The 21,520-nt window shown below is 36.2% G+C and overlaps 1 protein-coding gene across 1 annotated transcript in view; it reads right to left on the bottom strand.

Moving 5' to 3' along the window:
- HMCN1 (hemicentin 1) overlaps positions 1-21,520 on the bottom strand; it is a 455,102-nt gene that overhangs the window by 337,790 nt on the left and 95,792 nt on the right. The window contains exon 2 of the mRNA XM_015121897.3: positions 10,940-11,010. Within this exon, the coding sequence (XP_014977383.3) occupies positions 10,940-11,010 (71 nt within the window). The remainder of the gene's footprint in view (positions 1-10,939; positions 11,011-21,520) is intronic.

Genomic DNA, 21,520 nt, shown 5'->3' with positions numbered 1-21,520 from the left:
AAAATTGAAACTTTTTATAGGCTCATGACTAAGTCCAAAATAATTCTCATTAGCATTACAATATTTACCCTTATTCTAACATGAGTATAACCTACTAAAGTTTGCACTTAGTTTCAAAGTCAGACTGTATCCTTTTCACATGGAACCCCTATGCGTGAAATGTCTTATTTGTGTAATCTGTCCCTTACCTATAAAATTTAGATATGAAACTCAGTTTCAAGCTGAACAAAAAACATTTTTTTTCTTTGTTTTTTCTTTTTTTTGTTGAGACAGGGTCTAGCTCTGTCACCCAGGCTGGAGTGCAGTGGCATGATCTTGCTCACTGCAACCTCCACCTCTGGTGCTCAAGAGATTCTCCTGCCTCAACCTCGAGAGTAGCTGGGATTACAGGCACCTAACACCACGCCCAGCTAATTTTTGTATTTTTAGTAGAAACAGAGTTTTACCATGTTGGCCAGGCTGGTCGCAAACTCGTGACCTCAGATAATCCGCCCACCTGAGCCTCCCAAAGTGCTGGGATTACAGGCGTGAGCCACTGCACCCAGTCTAAAGCTGAACACAATTTTACAACTCTCAGTTCTCTTTCTTAAAATACAGTTGTGCCATTCTTTTACCAAGAAAATAGGATGTATATGTGAAAACCATTAAATTACATCGAGTCTAATTTACAGTTGCATCAAAGCAAGTATAAAATAAATTAGAATAATTACAGAGTTTGTCAGTGACATGTGCTGGCTTTTATTACTTGTAGAATATATTGCAGGGATGTACTGAGAGACAATCAGAATATTGCAGAGCCCAAACCTCAAATCTCCAAAATCAAAATAAAAGATGTTACATCCCAGGCAGTCAAACTATGCTGCTCTTTGCTACACATTCATTGATCACCAAACAAGCTCAAAGAAGGTGAAATCCAAATCAAAGCATCAAAGAACTGCTGACCACAATTCCAGGCACAGTAAAGGTAACAATCACAACAATGTCCATGCTTTCAGATTATCACCTGTCACTGGTAAGGATTTAACTCATCAGGAACTGATCTTTCCACTCGTTGGACCTTCATTTAAGGGAGGTAGAGCTTTGGTAGGTCTTCAGGGGATATGTTTTGTTGGGTCTTCGGAGGAGGTTCAGTTCCCTTCAAATAAAATATTTATAAAAACTGCACTATGTACCAGGCACTCAATATTTGATGAGTAAATTAGAAAATGTTGTACCTAATACTTTAAAAAATATCAAAAACTTCATAATTCACATGAGTTATAATGCACAGTGAGTAGTCCTTTGAAGAGGAAAATAGGATGGAGTCAATCAAGAAAAAAAAAATAACAAAAATACCTTCTACTTATCAGAAGACATGTAGAAGTAGACAGGGTTAACCGTAGGCAAAAATTGGAAACTAACAAATTATATCTTGGTATTCTCAGTCACCCTTCAGTAATCATCCTCTTCTCAGCTTCTTAGAGAATTCTTTCTTACCCCCATTCAAGGATTGGGTATCTTTTTTTTTTTTTTTTTTTTTTGAGACAGAGTCTTGCTCTGTCTCCCAGGCTGGAGTGCAGTGGCACAATCTCGGCTCACTGCAAGCTCCGCCTCCCAGGTTTAGGCCATTCTCCTGCTTCAGCCTCCCCAATAGCTGGGACTACAGGCGCCCGCCACCACACCCAGCTAATTTTTTTGTATTTTTAGTAGAAAGACGGGGTTTCACTCTTTTAGCCAGGATGGTCTCGATCTCCTGACCTCGTGATCCGCCCGCCTCGGCCTCCCGAGCGTGAGGATTCGGTATCTTTTTAATGTGACCTTCAAAATTAAGACACTGCCATTGCCCTGGTTGGAATGGATTCTTGGTCCCACCTAACAAGTGGCTCTCTTGTTTGCTTAGGGAGCAAAAGCCAGAGCGGGCAGGGACAGGGTCTAAGCAGGTCCTACTAGCAAATCATCATTTGCTTATTGAAGGAGGAAGCATTCACCATACATATACTTGCTCTGAGCAGACCATCTTGCTCCCAGTTCTTCCTCTCCTGTGACCCTTCTCTGTTTTTCCTCTCTGCTAGTCAAGACTCTACCTAGCCAGAGAAATTTCTCTCTTTCTTCTGCTCCAACACTCACATATGGATTCTGCATGCCATCTAGCACATTTGGTATTATCTTTGTTATTACCTAGTTAATGAAGATTGTAATGCCGTGACTCCTTATTTAATGTGGTAAAAATATATTTATACTGCTTGTGTTATTTCCTCTCTTGGCAAAATGGAAAAATGCATTTTTACTAATAAAATCATTATGATTTACAAAGACATCATATTATGAGAAAGTTTGAGATACGCAAATTTTACATTTTTTTAGTAGTCATTTAAAAAATGATGAAATAAGATCTTAAAGGAGATGACTACATATATGATAGAGCAAATAAATCAGGATTTTTAAAAAATCACCATGAATATAAAAGGACAGAGACCTAGTTTAAACATTTATATAAGGAAACCTGGGGGACTTAGCTGATGATGGAACCAATATTCAATAATGTAATATGCCTGCCAAAGAAAGCTGAAATCAGCCTCCAGCATTAAAAGACGCTCCCCAGACATTGCTCCAGAGGAGGCCCCCAGGTTTCATCTGGCGACAAAGTCCAGTGCTATCAAATCTTTAACTAGTGTTACTCAGGTCTGGGGTATTGACAGGTTGCTGGAAGGCATTCTAACATCTGATGGGGTAACCGGACAAATGATATTCAAAATCAATTCCAATACTAAGACTCCTCAGTTCTCCTGAAATTTTTTTTAAAGGTCTAGGAATAAAAAAGATGCTTCCTGAGAACTAACTGCTCCTACCCAGTTTGGATAGAGAAAAAACTCCAATTTTCCTTTATGTCCATTTCACTGAAAATGAGTTTGTATTTTTACTGCAGCTGCTAGCAACTCTGAAAAAAATGAGATTTATAGTTTTCTCTAGGAATCCTGGCTGTAGGTCAAGGAACATTCTCCCAAGAAAACTGTTTTGATCTCCATCCTTACCATCACCTAAAAACTAACAAAATCAGATTTAGTACTTATTGTGGGGAACAGAACAATCTGTTGCTTGCCTAAGTAGCACATGTGGATTGAATCCAGGCATCATAGGTTAATGTATTCTTTCTCTTAAACGTAATTTGGCCACAGGAATCTGCCATATTTACCACGCAATGACTCATATATTTACCCTTAAGGATATTCCCATAGATGCACACTTTGAAGAGAAATTCAAGAAATTTCCCATTATAATCCATATCCACCCCACTCTAACCACCTGTATATTCCATTTTGAAAAAGCAATCCAACAGTCAAAATAGGCTTCAATATTCTTTGTCCTTTGGAGTTTACACAAAAGATCACAAAATCAACCACGTATTTGCTTCTGGATAGGGTACCAAAATGGATACCTAAAAAAGGGCCAAACATTCCCATTCCTGTCCTCCACCGTCTTGTCGCAGTCTCTATTCCTTGTTCTCTGGGGATATAGGACTGTTTGTCCCTCAGAGAATTCTTCACTCTAGCAGAAACTCTAATAGAAAACTCGAACTGCAAAGTAAAGTTTTAATAGATGCTTCATTCGGGCCCAAAGAAGTTTCAACATAAAAATAAAAACAATCAAAACACTACCTATGAATGTACCTACAGTACACACGGTACCTTTCAATATCTTAAAAATATTTTGTTCTTGTTTCTCTCCAAAGTGTGCATGAGCTTAAATAAGCTTAGCATACTTAGTACCAAGAAAATTTGCTGAGGAAAACCAGTGATTTTATTATTAACTTTGTCATTTGCTACTTGGTAATTTTTGGTGGGCCAATTACTCAAAGCGATTGGAGATAGGAATGAAGTAAAAATATTTAAGAAATAAATTCATTTTGTGGAGGATGAGATCAGCCCTAGACATACATCTGTCTTTAATTCTTTCCTACTTTGTAACATACAAAGAGAAATTATATAAATAAATATGTTAACTTGATTAGATCAATAAGGTTGTTTAAACAGATATTTAGAAGGAAAGTAGCAGAGCAATAAAGGAAACTGGGTTTGGCATTAAATACCTCCAGTTTTGAGATCAGCTTTGCTACTTGCTATTTTTGTGACCTGTGTAAGACATGTTACCTAATATCAAAAAGCTTATGATTCCTCATTTGTAAAAAGAAATAGTAATATTTATGTGGGTATAAATTGAGAAAATGATTTTAAAACACTTACAAAACCTTTTGCAAGGCACATATTCCAAAACTGTTGCTCATTTATGACATAAATATTTGGGAATTACTTCCCTTTAAAGAACTTTGGAGTACTAGAGCTAGTAGTAGCAATAGATAACATTTATTGAGCTTGTACTTTGGGCCACTGTTCTGCTTAAAAGTTTGTACATACTATGAGTTAGGTGCCTTATCATACTTTCTTCCCTAAATTAAATACAAGCCAGTCCTCCTTTAAAGTGTGTGTGTGTGTATGTGTGTGTGTGTGTGTGTGTGTGTGTGGTATTTGTAAGAAACTGCATATCATGAAGACTTCAATGGAAATTAAAACTGCTTTTCTAAGTTGAATCATGTCTAACCATGTCCAAAAATGAAAATCAAACCTCTGATAGCTCTACATTATATCTATGTCCATGCTGACATATAATGCCTTTTCTTTCCTTTTTTGGTTCATTTTTAAAATTTATTTGCTTTCTTCATTTTTCTAGCCATATATGTTGGATTTTTAAAAATTCATATGGAAGACTTCTCTATCTAGAAATTAAAGTTACAGTTTTACACGATAGCATTTTTTAAATACTAGAAATTAAAGTATATATACCAAATTGGCATAGTAAATTATACTTCTAAAATCAGCATTATTTTGTTCTCCTCTTTTTAGCAGTCTTTGCCTTTCTGGCCAGGGTATTTCATATTCTCCTTAGGCAGTTAATTCTATCAACTGTTCTTTTATAGCAAAACATTCTTTTCCGCCTAACCTTAACCTTCCAAAGTTTAAACCTATTTATTCTTCTGGACCTCACCCTATCTTCTTCATAACTCTATCATGTTGCTATGTGACAATACTTTTCCAGATATTTTTAATCATATTCCTACTTTTTTAAAAAGTCTATTTTATTAAAAGACTTTACTAAGGAAACTTAAATTATGTGTGAAGCTTTCGATTTGGGTATCAACAATGTATACAAAAGTTGGCATTGTAATCTCATTATTGTAGAAATATATTGGTGTTTTGAGGGGTTGTGTGTATGTGTGTGTGTGTTTACACTTTGAATGTTTGACTAATGTACTTTTTGTTCTTTAAAACATTTGGATAAAAGGCTTGAAAGCATATCACTGCCAATACCATTTTCTAAAACTCAACAAGCTTTATAGTTTCTTATAAAGAATGTGTCCCGAAGCAAGTCTTTGCACTGCATATTTACAAGGATATTAATTTCCAAAGCTCTGTGTGATTTGAATACCATTTGTTGTCATTTGTCTTTCCTTCTTTTCCCCAGAGAGAAAGCACAGTTGTTTTCAAGTTACTTCTTTGTGTTCCAGATGAAATAGGATAAAGGAAAATGAAATTAATGGTATAAATTTAATAAATTAAGTGTAATAATTTTTTGCTGATTTTTTCCTGGAAAATTTTAGATTGCTTTTTCTCAAGTTAATTCCATATCTCTGGAAGAAAAATAGTCGAGCCTGCTGTAATGTGAATGGATGATTAATGCACTTCAAACTGAATTCACTTCTCTTGTTTTCAAAACCAATTTAAATATGAAAGGAATATTTTTAAAAGTCTTTTTTTAAAGTTCACATTAGTTTAATAGGATAACAATACTTGTTGCTCTTGATATCAGTGATTTTGGGGGAGTTACTAAAAATGGTAGAAAGGGAATTAACTGAAGAAGGGTTTGAAAATCATACATAAAACAGAATTTTGTATCTCATACTAAAATTTTATGAAATTTGTGAGGTTTCTCAAACTGATTAATGAAATAATATTCTATAAGTAAACACTGAACAAAATATATGCTTTAGGGTAGTATTAAGTGATGACATATTTAACCTTTAAATTTTTTGTCACTGATTTAAGACCGAATAATTCACTAAAATCTTTGAAAGCAAAAACACTTCCATGGTATTCCCAATGCCTATAACAATGCCTAATGTTGAATGAAGGGAAAAAGTAAATATTTGATTTTTTCCCCTTGCTGGTTGTTCTAATTAAGCATGCTTTTGGATCCCATGAAAGTGCAAAAAAGGGGAAAAAAAGAAAAAAGAAAATCTCATAAGATACAACCTGTCCAGGGGAAACCTACAGAGAAATAGACCCCAGCTTTTATTGCATGGGAGAAAGAAAGAAAAAATATTTTTCTGAACAGAGGTAAAATTACATAATCTTACAGAGTGTCTGTATCATATTCAATTCCAGAGGGTGGAGGGAGACCTCTGGAGAGGCAGTCATGCAGTATGAGTCAGGAATCAGGATCCTTCACCCTGGAGTCAAACAGAGCAAGGAGGATCAGGGCACTCCCTATAGATCCTTCAGAACAAAAGAAGGGGAGAGGCAGATAATCAGGAAGCCTGTGCCAGGTCTCATTGACAATGTAGGTATTTTCATTCTGGCCAGATTTTCAAGAATATAGTCTAGTTGTATTCTCACAGAGGAAAAAAAATGAATACAGTAAATGCCTTTCTGACATTCTATCTGCTAGAAATCCCCATTACTTGGCCCTTCTGATTATCTATAATGTAATAAAAACTGATAGTTAGGTTTTTGGGGTATTTTCTGTACCATCAAGTGAAGTTTAAATAATATTTGATACAGTTTTACTGTTAAATGTACATTTTTAAAAGAAGCCACCTCAAATGGCACTCATTTATTCAACAGCTATTGAAAGTTTACTGCAGACACTGGTTTATCTTCCAGATGAAGCACAGGCTAATACGAGCTACAGGGCTTTTGTCATCAGGAACTCAGCGCAATAAGGGTACATGAAAGCATTTAAACAACCAGAACAATGCATTTTCTAATTTCCAAGATCCATGAATATAATATAAATTTCTATGGAAATTTTTTTCAGAGAATTTGGACATCCAAAGTGGCAAAGAATTTTCTACATTGAGGGAGAGAAAAGTAAATAGTAAATAAGTAGCAAAATAATGACTGAAAAAATGCCATGGTATAAGAGAAAGGAAATGGAAGACTGTTGGTGAAAAAAAGGTCAAAAAAAAATTCAGTAAAAGAGAAAAATAGTCAAGAGATAATTATATAAATCTACTTACATATTCATCAAATATAATTCAATTTAGTATATAATTTACAAATGGAGACATGCACAAAATAGAATCACCCTTGAATACATATTTGGAATGCCAAACTTCCAGTTTTATACCCTATGCCTCAATTATGCTTATTACTATGTGCAAATCTGAATCAAGTCATTTATCCAACAGTGAATCCATGAAAGTATTATACTTCAAACTCTGATTTGGACTCTGTTAATCTGTATATTCTGGTATATTCATTCATTCATTCATTTATTAAAAAGTGAACAGGTTCTATATGCCAGTCCTATTACTGGGGTATTTAATAAGCTAAATTATACACAGTCCTTCAATGTGAACTCCCAACTGCTTTATGACAGAGAAAGGTAGTGAGAAATGACACAGCTGAGAAAATAGGGCAGGATTCTCTGAGGAAGTGGTATTATTCAAGACGAGACTTTGAATACAGGATTTTAAACTAGGTTAAGGGAGTGTGGAAATGAGGGCAGACTGAAGGACAGGAACTTTCTGTGCAAGAACAGCATGTGCAAAAATGCCCTGAGGAGATGGGTGGGGATACAGATATGGGGAGGCTCTATTCAAGGCCCCTGCAGCAGAGTACAGAGCCTGGGAGAAAGAGTGGCACCAGATGGGAACGAAAGGTAGGAAGGTCTCAGGTCACTCAGAACCCAGAAACATAGGAAGAATTTGATGAGGTGGGGGTAAAGAGTCAAGTAGACATGGTACAAGGCAGAAACTTTCAGAGCTGTATTCTGAGATCCCTTTGTCTGCAGAGTAGAGAAGCTAGGCCTGGAAAATAGAAGCAAGAATAAATGCAAGAAAATCCCTTAGAAGCTTTTTGCATTCATTTAGACTTAAGATATGGTAATTGGGACTCAGATGGTGTCAAAAGAAATGGAGAGGAGCCAATTGATTTAAAAGGTATTTAGAAAGTTACAAACAACACTTAATAACAGTTGGACCGACTATAAGGGGTAAAAGCGCAGGGTGTATTAACGAACTATCCAGATATTTGGCTGGGTAACCAGAATACTATAACATCACTCACAAAGGTAACAAAGAGGAGACAAAAGCCAAGGATTAAGCACTAAATTTAGGGTACTGGAAAAATAACATTCATGAATTTCATTTTAGAAGGCCATTGTGACATCCAAGAGACTGAAAAGAGGGTCTGTTCCTCAGGAAAGAGGTCAAGGCTAAAGCATATTTACATGGTATGGATGACTTTACCTAAGGAGAGGATAGAAAATGAGGAAACAGAAAGGAGCCAGTTTCAAAACCTTGAGGAACACCAATATTCAATGGCCAAGTGGAAGGAAATGAAGTTTCCTAAGAAGTTGAGTAGGAAAAATGAGATTAAAAAATGAAACATGGATGAGGGAATGAAGTGTGTCAAGCAGAAGGGAGAGTCCAATGTTGTCAAACACTACAGAGATGTCTATCCATTATGATGAGGACTGGAACATTTCCATTGCATTTAGCAAAATGGATATCACTGGTCACTAACTAATGATACTTTGATACAGTGGGAGGAATGGGAACTAGTTTGAAATAGATTGAAGAGTGACTGGCAGAGATGGGAGTAAGGAAATGATAGCAGTGAACATAGACAATGTGGTTGGCATTCAGGGAATTGAGAGAATAGAAATTATTGATAAGAGGACTTGAGAAAAATACAGAAACTTTTTGTTTTTTATTTCGTTTTGCTTTTTATGGTTTTGTTTGTTGGGATTTGTGTGTATGTTTTTTGAGACTTGAACATATATATTTAAAAGTCAATGAAAACTCCTTTTTGGCTTTCTTTTGGAGACAGGGTCTCACTCTGTCACCCACACTGTCGTGCAACGGTATGATAATAGCTCATTGTAGCCTCAAACTTTGGGGCTCAAGTGATCCTTCACCCTCACCTTTTCAAGTAGCTGGGACTACAGGCATGCACCACCATGCCTGGCTGATTTTTTTGTTTGTTTGTTTTTTAGAGACAGGGTCTCACTATGTGCCCAGGCTGGTCTCAAACTCCTGGCCTCAAATGATCCTCCTACCTTTGCCTCCCAAACCAGCACTGGGATTACAGGCATGAGCTACTGTGCCCAGCCTCAATGGGAACTCTTTAACAGTTGAAAGAAACAGTTTGATAGCGTTAAATCCCAAGAAAGTCAAGGAATTTAGATCAAGTGAATAAGGATAGGATAGGTGCTGGATGGAAATGGGTTATATGTTACATACGAGGAAGCAGAGGGCTTCCTTTGTTTGTGACTATGTGTGAAAACGAGGTCATTCTCTCAGAGTAGATCATCTGCTGAAATAACCAGTAGTAAAAGGGTGGTGAGATAAAGGTTAAAGGAGAGTGAATAAGATTTGCAATTGTCATTGAGAAGAAAGGCAGATTTTATTGATCAAAGAAACATAGTAACATCATGGGAGTATTAAGAGTCCATTTGAGTTAGGTGGCTATGAATTCACCAGAGAATCAAAGCGTCATGTTGTGAAACTTCAACATTTCGCCATTCGTGGACAAGCATGAACAATGCAGACAGTTGAGGTCATTCAGGAATGAGATTATGCCTTTTGAATAGAAAGGCAATGGACAAAGGAGAAAAAGCAGTGTTTTAAATGATTTAAAAAACTCTGAGCTAGATTAGAAGAAGTGAAAAAATAAGAAATCTGATGGCCTGGGAGACAGTGCAGGGGTCAGTGGACTACAGTGCTTGCTGAGGATAAGGGAATTGTTGTAGTGTAAAAAGTTGCACCAACCCGCTCAGTGCACAGGTAATTGTTGATAAAGATGTCTGAATTATCTGAGAGAGGAAACATGATAACAAGATCTAGGGGATGTTTGGATGTTTGTGGAAATAGACGACTATGACAGAGTAAGGAAAAGGTCATCGAAGATAACTAGTAGCTCAAGGAACTGAAAAGGGACTATTCTGACTAGGTCATTCTCATAAATGTTGAAGTCACTCACAATAATGGCACCCCTGGAGAGAAAAGGCAGCCAATGAGGCAGGTACCAATATCAGAAATGAATGATGGAGAGTGGCCAAAAAGTCTGAGGATAACAGGGGCAGAGACCACAGAAGGTAGTATAGTGAAATAGCCTCAGAGAAGCACATTTTTTAAATGAATAAATTCAGCACCAAAAGGTGCATAGCAACTTTACCTCTAAGTTCTGTTTTCAGAATAACATTTAAACCAATGTGATCCATCTTCTCTAATAACCAAGTTATGTGTACAATCAAACATTTCATATGGCTGACTTACAGCAGCACAGAATATCAAAATTACCTTAGTTATGCCATTAATTTTGTGGGAAAATAATTATTAACTCTTCCTTATATTTCTAAGCAAAAAGACTTATCTAGAGCAGGGGTCAGCAAACTTTTTCCTTAAAGGGACCAGTCTGCCACAATTACTCAACTCTGCCGTGATAGTATAAACCAGCCATAGGGAGTAACTAACTGGTGATATTTCAAATCCCATCTGTCCTATTTCTGTATCTATTGTTCAATTCATTCTGGACTCAGGTGGAGGGCTGGGGGGTATGGCAATTATGGGGTCCCTTAAAAAGCCAACAATTATTTCTTTTAGATTTAAAAAATAAAGATAATCAGCTAAAGGCTGGTGATTTTCCATTCCACCAAGAGAACACTGAAAGCAAGCACTCACCTGAACATATAGTTCTCTGAGTTCATATTGAAATTTCTTGGGATCTGTGGTAATTGTCACTGGGCCAATTTCTGTGAAGATAAAAATGACATAGGTCAATAAATAGTAATCAATGGCATTAAAGACTTCATTGTGTTTATGGATGGCTTTTCACTGTGCACTACATGGTTACTTATTAATAAGAAATAGTAAAATACCAAATACTCCTTCTCAATGTGTAGCTACCAAGGAATAACTTATAATTTACTGTAAAGTATGCATATCTAAAAGGGTAAATTTTTAACCATAGGAAATGCAAGGAGGAGTAAAGTAGTCACAGGACAAAGAATCAGGAGAGCACAGTTCCAGTTCTTTCTTACTCTCACCAGTCAGTAAATATTTATTAAGCACCACTTTGTTGTTAGAATTTAGATGAATCACTTATTCATCCATAATTCAGTTTCCCCAACTTTAAAGTGAAAATTTGTTTGCAACCTTTCTGTAAGTCTTAACTCATTCAAAATAAAAAGTTTGGTGCTAAACAAAAAAAGAAAAAAGTGAACATTCACTGCCTATCCCATAGGTTTTTAAGAATTTGGAGAAAAGATGCGGTGGCTCACACCTGTAATCTCAGCACTTTGGGAGTTCAAGGCGGGCAGATCATCTGACGTCAGGAGTTCAAGACCAGCCTGACCAACATGGTGAAACCCCATCTCTACTAAAAAATACAAAAAAACTAGCCGGGCATGGTAGCACATGTCTATAGTCCCAGCTATTCGGGAGTGGAGGTTGCAGTGAGCCGAGTTCATGCCACTGCACTCCAGCCTGGGAGACAGTGAGACTCCGTCTCAAAAAAAAAAAAAAAAAAAAAAAAAAAAAAAAGAAAGAAAGGAAAAGAATTTGGAGACATGTAGTTGCAAGGACATTAACAGTGCAGGAAATAGTCCCTATAACTTTTTTTCTCAAGGCTGGGGTGGCTGAACCTGGCTATCGCCATTCTCCTGAGCTGGCTTTGACCATAACTACCTTCAGGGTTGTGGCCATCCTCACAACTGCCCAGATGTACTACACAAAACTACTTCTTCCAACAGGAAAATGTGGGGCCACTGCCTTCCCTGGAGAGCCAAGACTTAGATCATAAGTCAGGTGAATAGAAGGATCCCAGATATCATAGGTTAACTTGGAAATCTGTATATACATCTATATTCGTATTTTTGGTTGGACCCAGCATGTCTAAAGTAAACAGTTCAATCCCGAGCTTATTCTCTTTAAAAAATAAATCAATTCTTAACATAGATAAACTAAAAGTGGCCATTTATGGGTATCAATTACTTTCCCCAGAGAGAATCCATGTATTTAAGTAATGGTATTAAAATTCATCTGGGTACTATGAGCTTATATATATCATCTTAAATTCTCAGGGTGGATGAAAAGCTTCCTATCTTATATAATGAAGGTATAGACTCATTCGAAACTATAATGTGCAACTACAATGCAAAATTATAAAGATACTTAACATTTAGCTTTTACAAAATGTTTTCTAGCTTTAAAGGCATACTGCTCAAAAAAGAGCTTATAACTCCAAAGAACAATACTTAATTAGCCAAACCTTCCATAACAAGCTACATATGGTACAAAAACAGACTGTAGTATTTTAAAAGTAAATGAGACAAATTGGAAGGGAGGTACAATTTGTCTGCCATAACCCATGTAATTTTTCTTAGAAATAACAGGAAAAAATGCCTCAATCCTTCACTATAGATTAGACACTTTGCATTTTGCAAAAGGAGTGGAGAAGCAATTGGAGAAACTGTGAAAACGCAAACATCTGCATTCCATACAAAGCAAAATCATCATTAACCACGTCCCAAGTATATGGAAAATGGGAGAAGCCTACTCCCTCAAGACTAAACAAAGGCATACTTTGCAAAGGAATGCAAAACAGCAAAGAATATGCCAGGCAGTTACACCCTGACATATAAATTGTCAGTAGCATTGTCAAGCCAAGCTTCTATATTCCCACATTGCATAATACTGAAATAATCTAAGAATTTAAAATTCAAGAAGTAGAAAGAAATACAAAGAATACTAGAAAAAAACAATTATATAATAATAAAGAGTGTAAACATGCAAGGACATTCCCTATACTAATAAAAAATATCTGTGAATATATGCCTGCTCTTCAAGAGTGGGGATCAAGGGATGCTATTAAAATAAGAGGACCAATTAGCCTTCATTTTAGTTAACCAGAGACTCTCAAATATCCACCTGTTTTCAACAAAGATAGGAAACCTTTCTTAAAGCTCATTATATTTTTGCAAACCATACTGGACAGCTGAGATAAATCTTTATCAGTTATGAAACATACTCAGGAGAGGTAACAGCTTGCTGAGCTGTCCTATCCCTCCAGCTGTAAGCATCCTTTCCAATTCATTTTAATTGAATGATATGACTATTTGGCAAAATCAGCCCTCCTCCCTTTCAGAACTTGCTTCCATTCTTTTCACATAACAGAGCCCTGTGCCAGCTGTGTCATTAGCAATTTCCTCTTTTCTTCCTTTTCACTCATGCTGGTTTCATCCCCTGCCAAGCCTTTGATGACATTCAGCAGGTACAACTTTGTCCTCTCTTCCTGCCTGAACATGGTCCTTCAGCGCTTATAGAATTAAATGGGAACTCTCAAAGGTAATCCAGGCCCTCACTACAAACTTCAAACTTTGAAGCTATTGCACTTGCTTACCATTTCCATCACTGTCCCCTTTGTCTTTCTCCTGCCCATGTACCTGTCAAGTCTATAAGGCCTGACTTAAACCTTATCTTTTTTAATATTTTGCCTTTTCTCTAATTTGCTTTACGGTCGTCCTGATAACATTGTTATAACAGGAAGTGGAAACAATAAAGTTGTATATTTAACAAAATGCAGAGATCATTTCTACGTTACTCCTTTTATTTTATCTAGTTGTTTACAAAGAAAACTCATGCATAAAAAAGAAAATAACCATCAATCTCAAATATAAATATAGATCTAGAAAGGGCATTAAAGATTGTTTGGTTCAATCCCCTTACCCCACAGACAAGAAAACTTGAGGTCCAGAGACAATAAAATTGAAAAACTTTGGTAGTGAAGAAAGAGGTGAAGATATCTGATAACATATTTTATGTTGAGTGACCTATGCAGCTTGCTAACTTTCCCTGTTTTCCAACATCTCCATTCTGTGAATTATATCAAGACTAACATCCTTCTCCTTTCCTCTGGACTATGGGCAGGATGAGCTTCTTTGGAGTCCAGAATTTTAATATGATACACACAGTACCCAGCATTCTTTGTTGTCACATGCCTATATTTTTTTTAAGTTATTTGTTGTTGTTGTTGTTGTTGTTGTTGTTTTAAGACAGGGTCTTGCTCTGTCACCCAGGCTGGAGTGCAGTGGCACTGTCATAGCTTACTGCAGCCTTGCCCTCCCAAGGATCAAGTGATCCTCCTGCTTCAGCCTCCCAAGTAGCTGGGACCACAGGTATGAGCTACCATGCCCAGCCAATTTTTTTATTTTTTGTTGAGACAGGGTCTCATTATGTTGCCCAGGCTGGAGTGCAATGGCATGATCACAGCTCACTGCAGCCTTGACCTCCCAAAGCTCAAGCAATCCTCCTGCCTCAGCCTCCCAAGTAGCTGCGACCACAGGTATGAGTCACCATGCCTGGCTCATTTTTTCATATTTTTTGGAGACAAGGTCTCACTATATTGCCCAGGCTGGCTGGGTGAATACTTTTTAATAGACTGAATATCCCTCTTGCCTTGTAAATACTATAATCAACCACGCTAAGCAACTTCGCTAGAAAATTGCCTCTCAAATCTATTTAACAAAAAGACGTTGAACACCTACTGTTTGCAGTTGCCACTGGTGACAAAGATGAATGAACATGAACCCTGTCCTCAAAGTCTCACCAGTCTAGTGAGATTAAAATGTAGATATGTAATTATAGTATGATGTAGTAAGGGCAGAAATAAAAGTGTGGAAAAGGTAGTGTAAAAGCACTAATTGATAGAGACTTTTTTTTCCAGAAAGAACCAACGGAGATTTAAAAAAGGATGTGAAAGTTCTGGATTTCAAATTAGTTAAAACAAAAGTTATTTATTCACACTGATTTCTTTTTAAGTTCTATATATCAAGTTCACAAGGTATTCACATCTTGTATCAAATAAGTTATTACATATCACTATCTATATTTGCAATAACTTGTATAATTCACAATACTCTATAACACATGCTGACCCACTTTAAGTCTTATAACAACCTCATAGAGTAGGTAGGATATAAGTATATAGACAATAGAAGCTTAAGTGATTAGCCAAAGTGGCCCAGCCTCTTTAAGGGCTACCACTATACCAAGTGCCAGCGACATGATAGCCAGCATCTACCATATGATACTATTGATTGCCTGATTGCTTTATTCATACCTCACTTGACTGTCAGCACCTTGAGGGGATTAACTGCCTCAGTATACATTCAGATTTCCAGTAAGTGCTTGAATATAGGAGGAAGGAGGAGAATGACAATAAAAAGAATAAAGATTAAACCTAGGCCTTCAGATTCTTTATTTCTTGCTTTATCACTACATCATGGAGCCTCAATGCTATAGCTAAAGACCATGCTAAAGATCAGTGAGGACACTGATTAATCAACTGAAAAAATTTCAATTTCCTATGTAACCAGAATGGTTTATTCTTTAGTTTAATCAAGTAAAGATGATACAGAAAACTGATACAATTTTTCATATATAACTTATTTTTTAAAAAACAGTAAGGCAACATGTATTATACAAAAATAAACAATTTTTTTGTGCTTCAGAGACCATTTTTTATTTTAAAAAAAATAATGTCTGAAACTCTAAGGAAGTCTTTTCTCTTTTCAGTAATTTTATTATTTCCCATTTCCTAGGGATTTATCAGATGGGTTGGATTTATTTCCAGCATCTCAGCTATTGTTCTCTTAATCTGAGTTGCTGGGTTGTACTTAAGAAAATAATGGAAAGAAATTCACAATGTAATATTTTCTTTCACTGCTTCATTTGGCAAGATCAATATCCAGCCTCTCACTTCCTTTTTCCTTTCCACTAACAGACTTCTGCTACTTGTAGTTTTTCTTTACTCAAAGCGGTTCCTTGATAATGAGAGGAATATTTACTGCTGCCTTCTGGGGTCTAAACACTGCCTAGATATAATTTAATAGCCATTTTCCCAATTTTTTTGTTTTTTTAAAAAAATATATTGTTCTTAACTTTATATTGATATACATGAATAAATATATGAAAAGCTAAAACAAGAACCCCCTGAGCTGCATTATGAACTAATCAATATTTTCAAGGCATTATAGAAGAAGCTAAGAAATATATAAATCAGATTATCTGCCACAATTGAAATACAGTTGAAAACTTTAAAAACAGCAAGCTAAGTTAAAAGAAAGCTAAACCAGCATCTGAGAAGAGCCAAGTAGTACAGATACAAGAAGACAGTAAATTTTCTGTGTCCAAAGAGGATAGTGAAATCCATGAGTTGTAGAAAAATACACCATGAAGGCATCCAGGAAGAGACAGGGTATGAGTTGGAATATGAAGCGAACACCAAATTAATAGAGGGTGACAAAAGAACAAAGAAATCCTAGGCATGGGGAAGTGGCCTCCTTAAAATGCCATTCATGAGCTGAAAGTCAACATGTCCCTCCCAATTTCTAAAAATTCTACTCTTAGTCACTTAATGTAAGACAAATCGATTATAATGTCCTTTATGTGCAAAGATGTTAGTATAAATATACATATTCAAAGCATTGGGGATGTTTTCTGAATTAAAAAAATAATAAATTATGTTTTCTGCTTTAGGATACTGCAAAAAATCAGATTATTATATCTACTCTTACTGTTTTCAATTTATCTACAATACATGCGTTCCATATTTCTCCATCCTTACTCAATTATAATGTTGCTGTCCAGCACCATTTTTAAATGATCTTCATCTAATCGACAAACACAGACAATAAAATGACGTATTTTGTGTATTTTATAAAATCAGTGAATTCATGCACAGCATATTATCTAATATGGCTTAAATAGCATTCTGTTCCACTTCCAAAGGGATTATCCACTTAACAATAAGAGGCATGATAGCCTTAAATATATGCATTGAACAAAATTGCACATAGTATATGTATAATGCATGGATCATTTCGCTTTACGGACTGCTGAATGAGATGTAGAAAAAATTGTTAACATAAATTCAGCAATGTTACCAGATGTTTAGAACAAGAAGCAAAGAAGAACTCCTTAATAATGAACACAGGGCTTTGAGGTATATAGAGTAGGATGTTATTGCTTAGATGACTTTGGCCAGAGCAGCAGAAAGCCCTCTTGCAAAAAAACAGTCATGGGATTTTTATGGCCAACAAAGTTCAGACTCTCAGTTTTACATGTAATCCTAAATGTAAGATGACATTTTTAACATTAAAATACACCTATGCACTGATAAGGCATAATCAGAGATACAAGAGAACATATATTTTAAGTCATGCTATTTAACAAGATTTCATTAACAAGCTTTCCAATGTTATCAAGCTTTCCAACATTTCCAATGTTTTATACGCTGAAAGCAAACAAAAAGAAAATAAATACCATCTTCAAGAATATTTTTGAATTGAAATAATTCTTATTGGGATATGTGCTTTAAATTTTAAGATAAGAATACTGTAATTCATTTCAAAGTTTTAATTGCTCTTAGACAATTCCTTAACATTAATATTCTTCCAAATAAATCTAGTCATTAGTTAGGGATAAAGAAAATAAAAAATTATGAAGGGAGAGGTAAAATGTTGATGAAGAAGAAAAAAGTCTGTTTGCAAGTCCTTAGAAAGGAATCATTAATATTGTTGAAATTTCCAAATGTTGGGAGAATAGACCTAACTTCAGCTTTGGTTGTTTCCACAACCACCAAACAAATGTATGCAGCACTTTGACTGTGTTTTCAGAGAAAACAAAACCATATTTATGAAGCAAACATTTTATTCACAAAAATAGGGGAATCAGAGACATTGCTAAAAGTATGATAGATGTCTGGGTGTATATAATATGTGTATTCCCTAAATACTTGCTTCAATTCATTCAACAAACAGGCAGTATACACACTTAGCAGAGTTCAAATTGTCAGAAGAAAGTATAAGCAAACAAATACTCTTAAAGAAAGGAGTCTCGATTATAAAAGTCAGAAATATCTGGGTGTGTCTTACAAATTTAAGAACCAGCTGCATGGATTTATGACAAGGTCCTGCTTTCAACGGGGCTTCACCTTGGGGTCTAATGCTTTGCAGTCACTGTAGGGAATTTTTTTTTCTTTTGGATTTGTGTTTTGTAAGTGAAGTTCAATGGGATGATTGACCTTGGCTCACAGATGGTCCCACCTCCCACCACCACAAGATTCTCTGCTACCTGCTCTCCCACTTCTAGATGCCCAGGCCTTACTCAGTAGTCCCATCTCTGTTCCTACAGGCTGTCACCTTTTTTTTTTTTTTTTTTTTTTTTTGAGACGGAGTCTCGCTCTGCCGCCCAGGCTGGAGTGCAGTGGCCGGATCTCAGCTCACTGCAAGCTCCGCCTCCCGGGTTCACGCCATTCTCCTGCCTCAGCCTCCCGAGTAGCTGGGACTACAGGCGTCCGCCACATCACCCGGCTAGTTTTTCGTATTTTTTTAGTAGAGACGGGGTTTCACCGCGTTAGCCAGGATGGTCTCGATCTCCTGACCTCGTGATCCACCCGTCTCGGCCTCCCAAAGTGCTGGGATTACAGGCTTGAGCCACCGCGCCCGGCCCAGGCTGTCACCTTCTGCCCCAATAGGAACCTGTATATGGGAACAGAAAAGACTGGGGAGTATAATGCCCAGCACCATCTTTGAGTGGGGCATGGAGGTGGCAAACCCCTCTCCAGGCTGGCAGCACCATAACACACTAGTAGAAGCCAGAGGCCAAGTCTCAGTGGGGCAAGCTTTTCATTCACTTCCAATCCAGCTACCAAGCACACCTCAGCCCTGAGGCTTAAAGATCCCTGGGGGTCGCCTGTCTGTCAAGAGTTGGGGTGGCTGGCCCATGGAAAGAGGGGATGTCTGCTTCAAATGGATCTGTAAAGAGCACAGAGCCTAGGGCTTGTGCTGGTGGGAAGGGGAAACTGGCAACCCAGGCTGCCTAGAGGTGAAGCACAGCCTATATCGTGAGGAAGAACCTTCTGGTGCCCACATGGGTCTGCATTTGCCTAAGAAGTGTCCAGATGCCCAGGGACCTCCCTCTCAGGCTCCAAGCCTAGAGGATCTTCTCTTCTAGGTGCCAGCTCTCTGAAGTCTGGCTTAACTTACTAGCAAGAGTTTTACTATCCTTCATTGTGTGCAATGCTAGTTTTAAAATGCAAATAACAGAGCATACATTGGTATGTAGATTCACTCAAATTATATAATTCCTGTTTCCTGGCTGATCCCAGATGGTGCCTACAGCTGGCCAGGAAAGACAAATACAAACCAGATTAAGAATACTGAAAGAGGAACCATTTACCGTATTATCCTAACAATAGTATGTTGTTCCAATTTATCATGACATTGGGTTAAATAGTACTCTCTACTGAAAAATCTGTTTTTTTTTTTTTAACGAAGAGAGAAAAACCATGTTTATATAAAAGAATATATATCAGATCTATATAAAAATAACATTCTACCTTTCAAAGCAATATAAGAGATCACAAAGGAAAATACTGACAGATATAAATATAGCAAAAAAAATTAAAATCTGAAATATATAAAACCAGATTCAGCAGCATTTTTATGAACAATTAAAATAGATTAAAACCTATGATATCTGAAGAGATTATTCAACTTCATAAGAAAAAAATAAAATACCAAACACTACATGAAAGGAAAATTCTTAAAAAAGCAAAAAAACAACAGGAGCAAGGTCACATTTAGTCATAGTGAAAGAGATGCAAACTTCAGCAAATTTAAAGAAAGAAAACTTTTTTGAAAGATTATTAATCAAACTAGTGTCATGATAAACCTGGAATATTTGTAGTGTTGGTAAGATTGTGAATGGTTACAACATCTGTGAAATTTACTACAGTTACATCTATTACAAGCCTTCAAAGTATTTTGTGATACACATATGTTCATTACAGCACTATTCACAATTGCCGAGACATGAAATCAACCTAAATGCCCATCAACAGTAGACTGAATAAAGAAAATGTGATAGATACACACACACACACACATACACACACACACACCATGGAACATACACCATAGAATACCATGCAGTCATTAAAAAAGGACAAGATCGTGTCTTTTATAGCAACATGGATGGAGCTAGAGGCCATTATCCTAAGCAAACTAACAAAGAAACAGAAACCAAGTACTAAATGCTCTCACTTACAAGTGGGAGCTAAACACTGAATACATATGGACACCAAGAAGGTAAGAATAGACACCAGGTCTACTTGAAGGCGGAGGGTGGGATGAGGGTGAGGACTGAAAAACTACCTATTGGGTACTATGCTTATCACCTGGGTGGTGAAATAATCTGTACACCCACTACATGCCATTTACCTAAAAACAAACCTTCACATGTACCCCTGAACCTAAAATAAAGGTCTAAATAAAAGTATCTTATGATAAAGTCATTTCGCTCTTTGTTATAATTCACTGGAAATAAAATGACACGGACATTTTCAGAATATCAATAAAGTCAAAATGGAGAAATGATTAAAAACATATAATTCTCTAAATAATATTAGGCATCAATTAAATTATTGTTCAATGGAGAAAAATAAGCCAATGTTTATTATATAATAAATAAAAAGACAAAACACAAAATTGTATATATACTTTAATTGCAATTATTTGCAAAGACACATGTACATAAGGACAAGTGCTGAAAGGTAACACCAGAGTAAAAATTAATGTTTGAAACTAATAGAATGAGTATTTTTTATTTTTCTAAATTTTCAACTTATTGTACTGTTACATAATCTAAGAAAAAAAAGGAATTTCACCTGATCACATACAAGCTTGATGTGTTCATGAATTTTGGCTGTGTGGTTATTAATTTGTTTAAAATGGTCACTGGAAAAAAAGTACAGAAGTATTTCTGAGCATTAGGCAAGATAACAAGGAAAGCATTAATTTAAGACATTATTTGTTAATATTGTGAGATGAAATATTTTAAGTATTTCGAGTCTAATCAAAACAGTCATTGTCTGGATATGGTATTCTTTTTCAATCCTCTCACTTCAAGCTTTCATCTCTTTCAAGTACACAAGTCTTGGCAATGTCATCTTCCTACTGTTAGTCTTTATTGAATATACAAGAATTCCTTTTCATTGAATGAAATGAAACACTGTTCAGACTTCTAACACTGAACTCCACCACAGCCAAATTTTGGTTCTTTTTTTCTGTGTATTATTTATATTTTCTCTATATACTGTTGCAATTATACATACAAATATCTGTCTTGCTTTTTTCTCTTCATAGAATAAATATTTAAAATATGAAATATCCAATATAATTGTAAATACTGAAAATAATA

Source organism: Macaca mulatta, chromosome 1 (genome assembly GCF_049350105.2).
Source record: "Macaca mulatta isolate MMU2019108-1 chromosome 1, T2T-MMU8v2.0, whole genome shotgun sequence".
NCBI classification, from domain to species: Eukaryota; Metazoa; Chordata; class Mammalia; order Primates; family Cercopithecidae; genus Macaca; species Macaca mulatta.
This window is presented reverse-complemented; position numbering and strand designations above follow the sequence as displayed.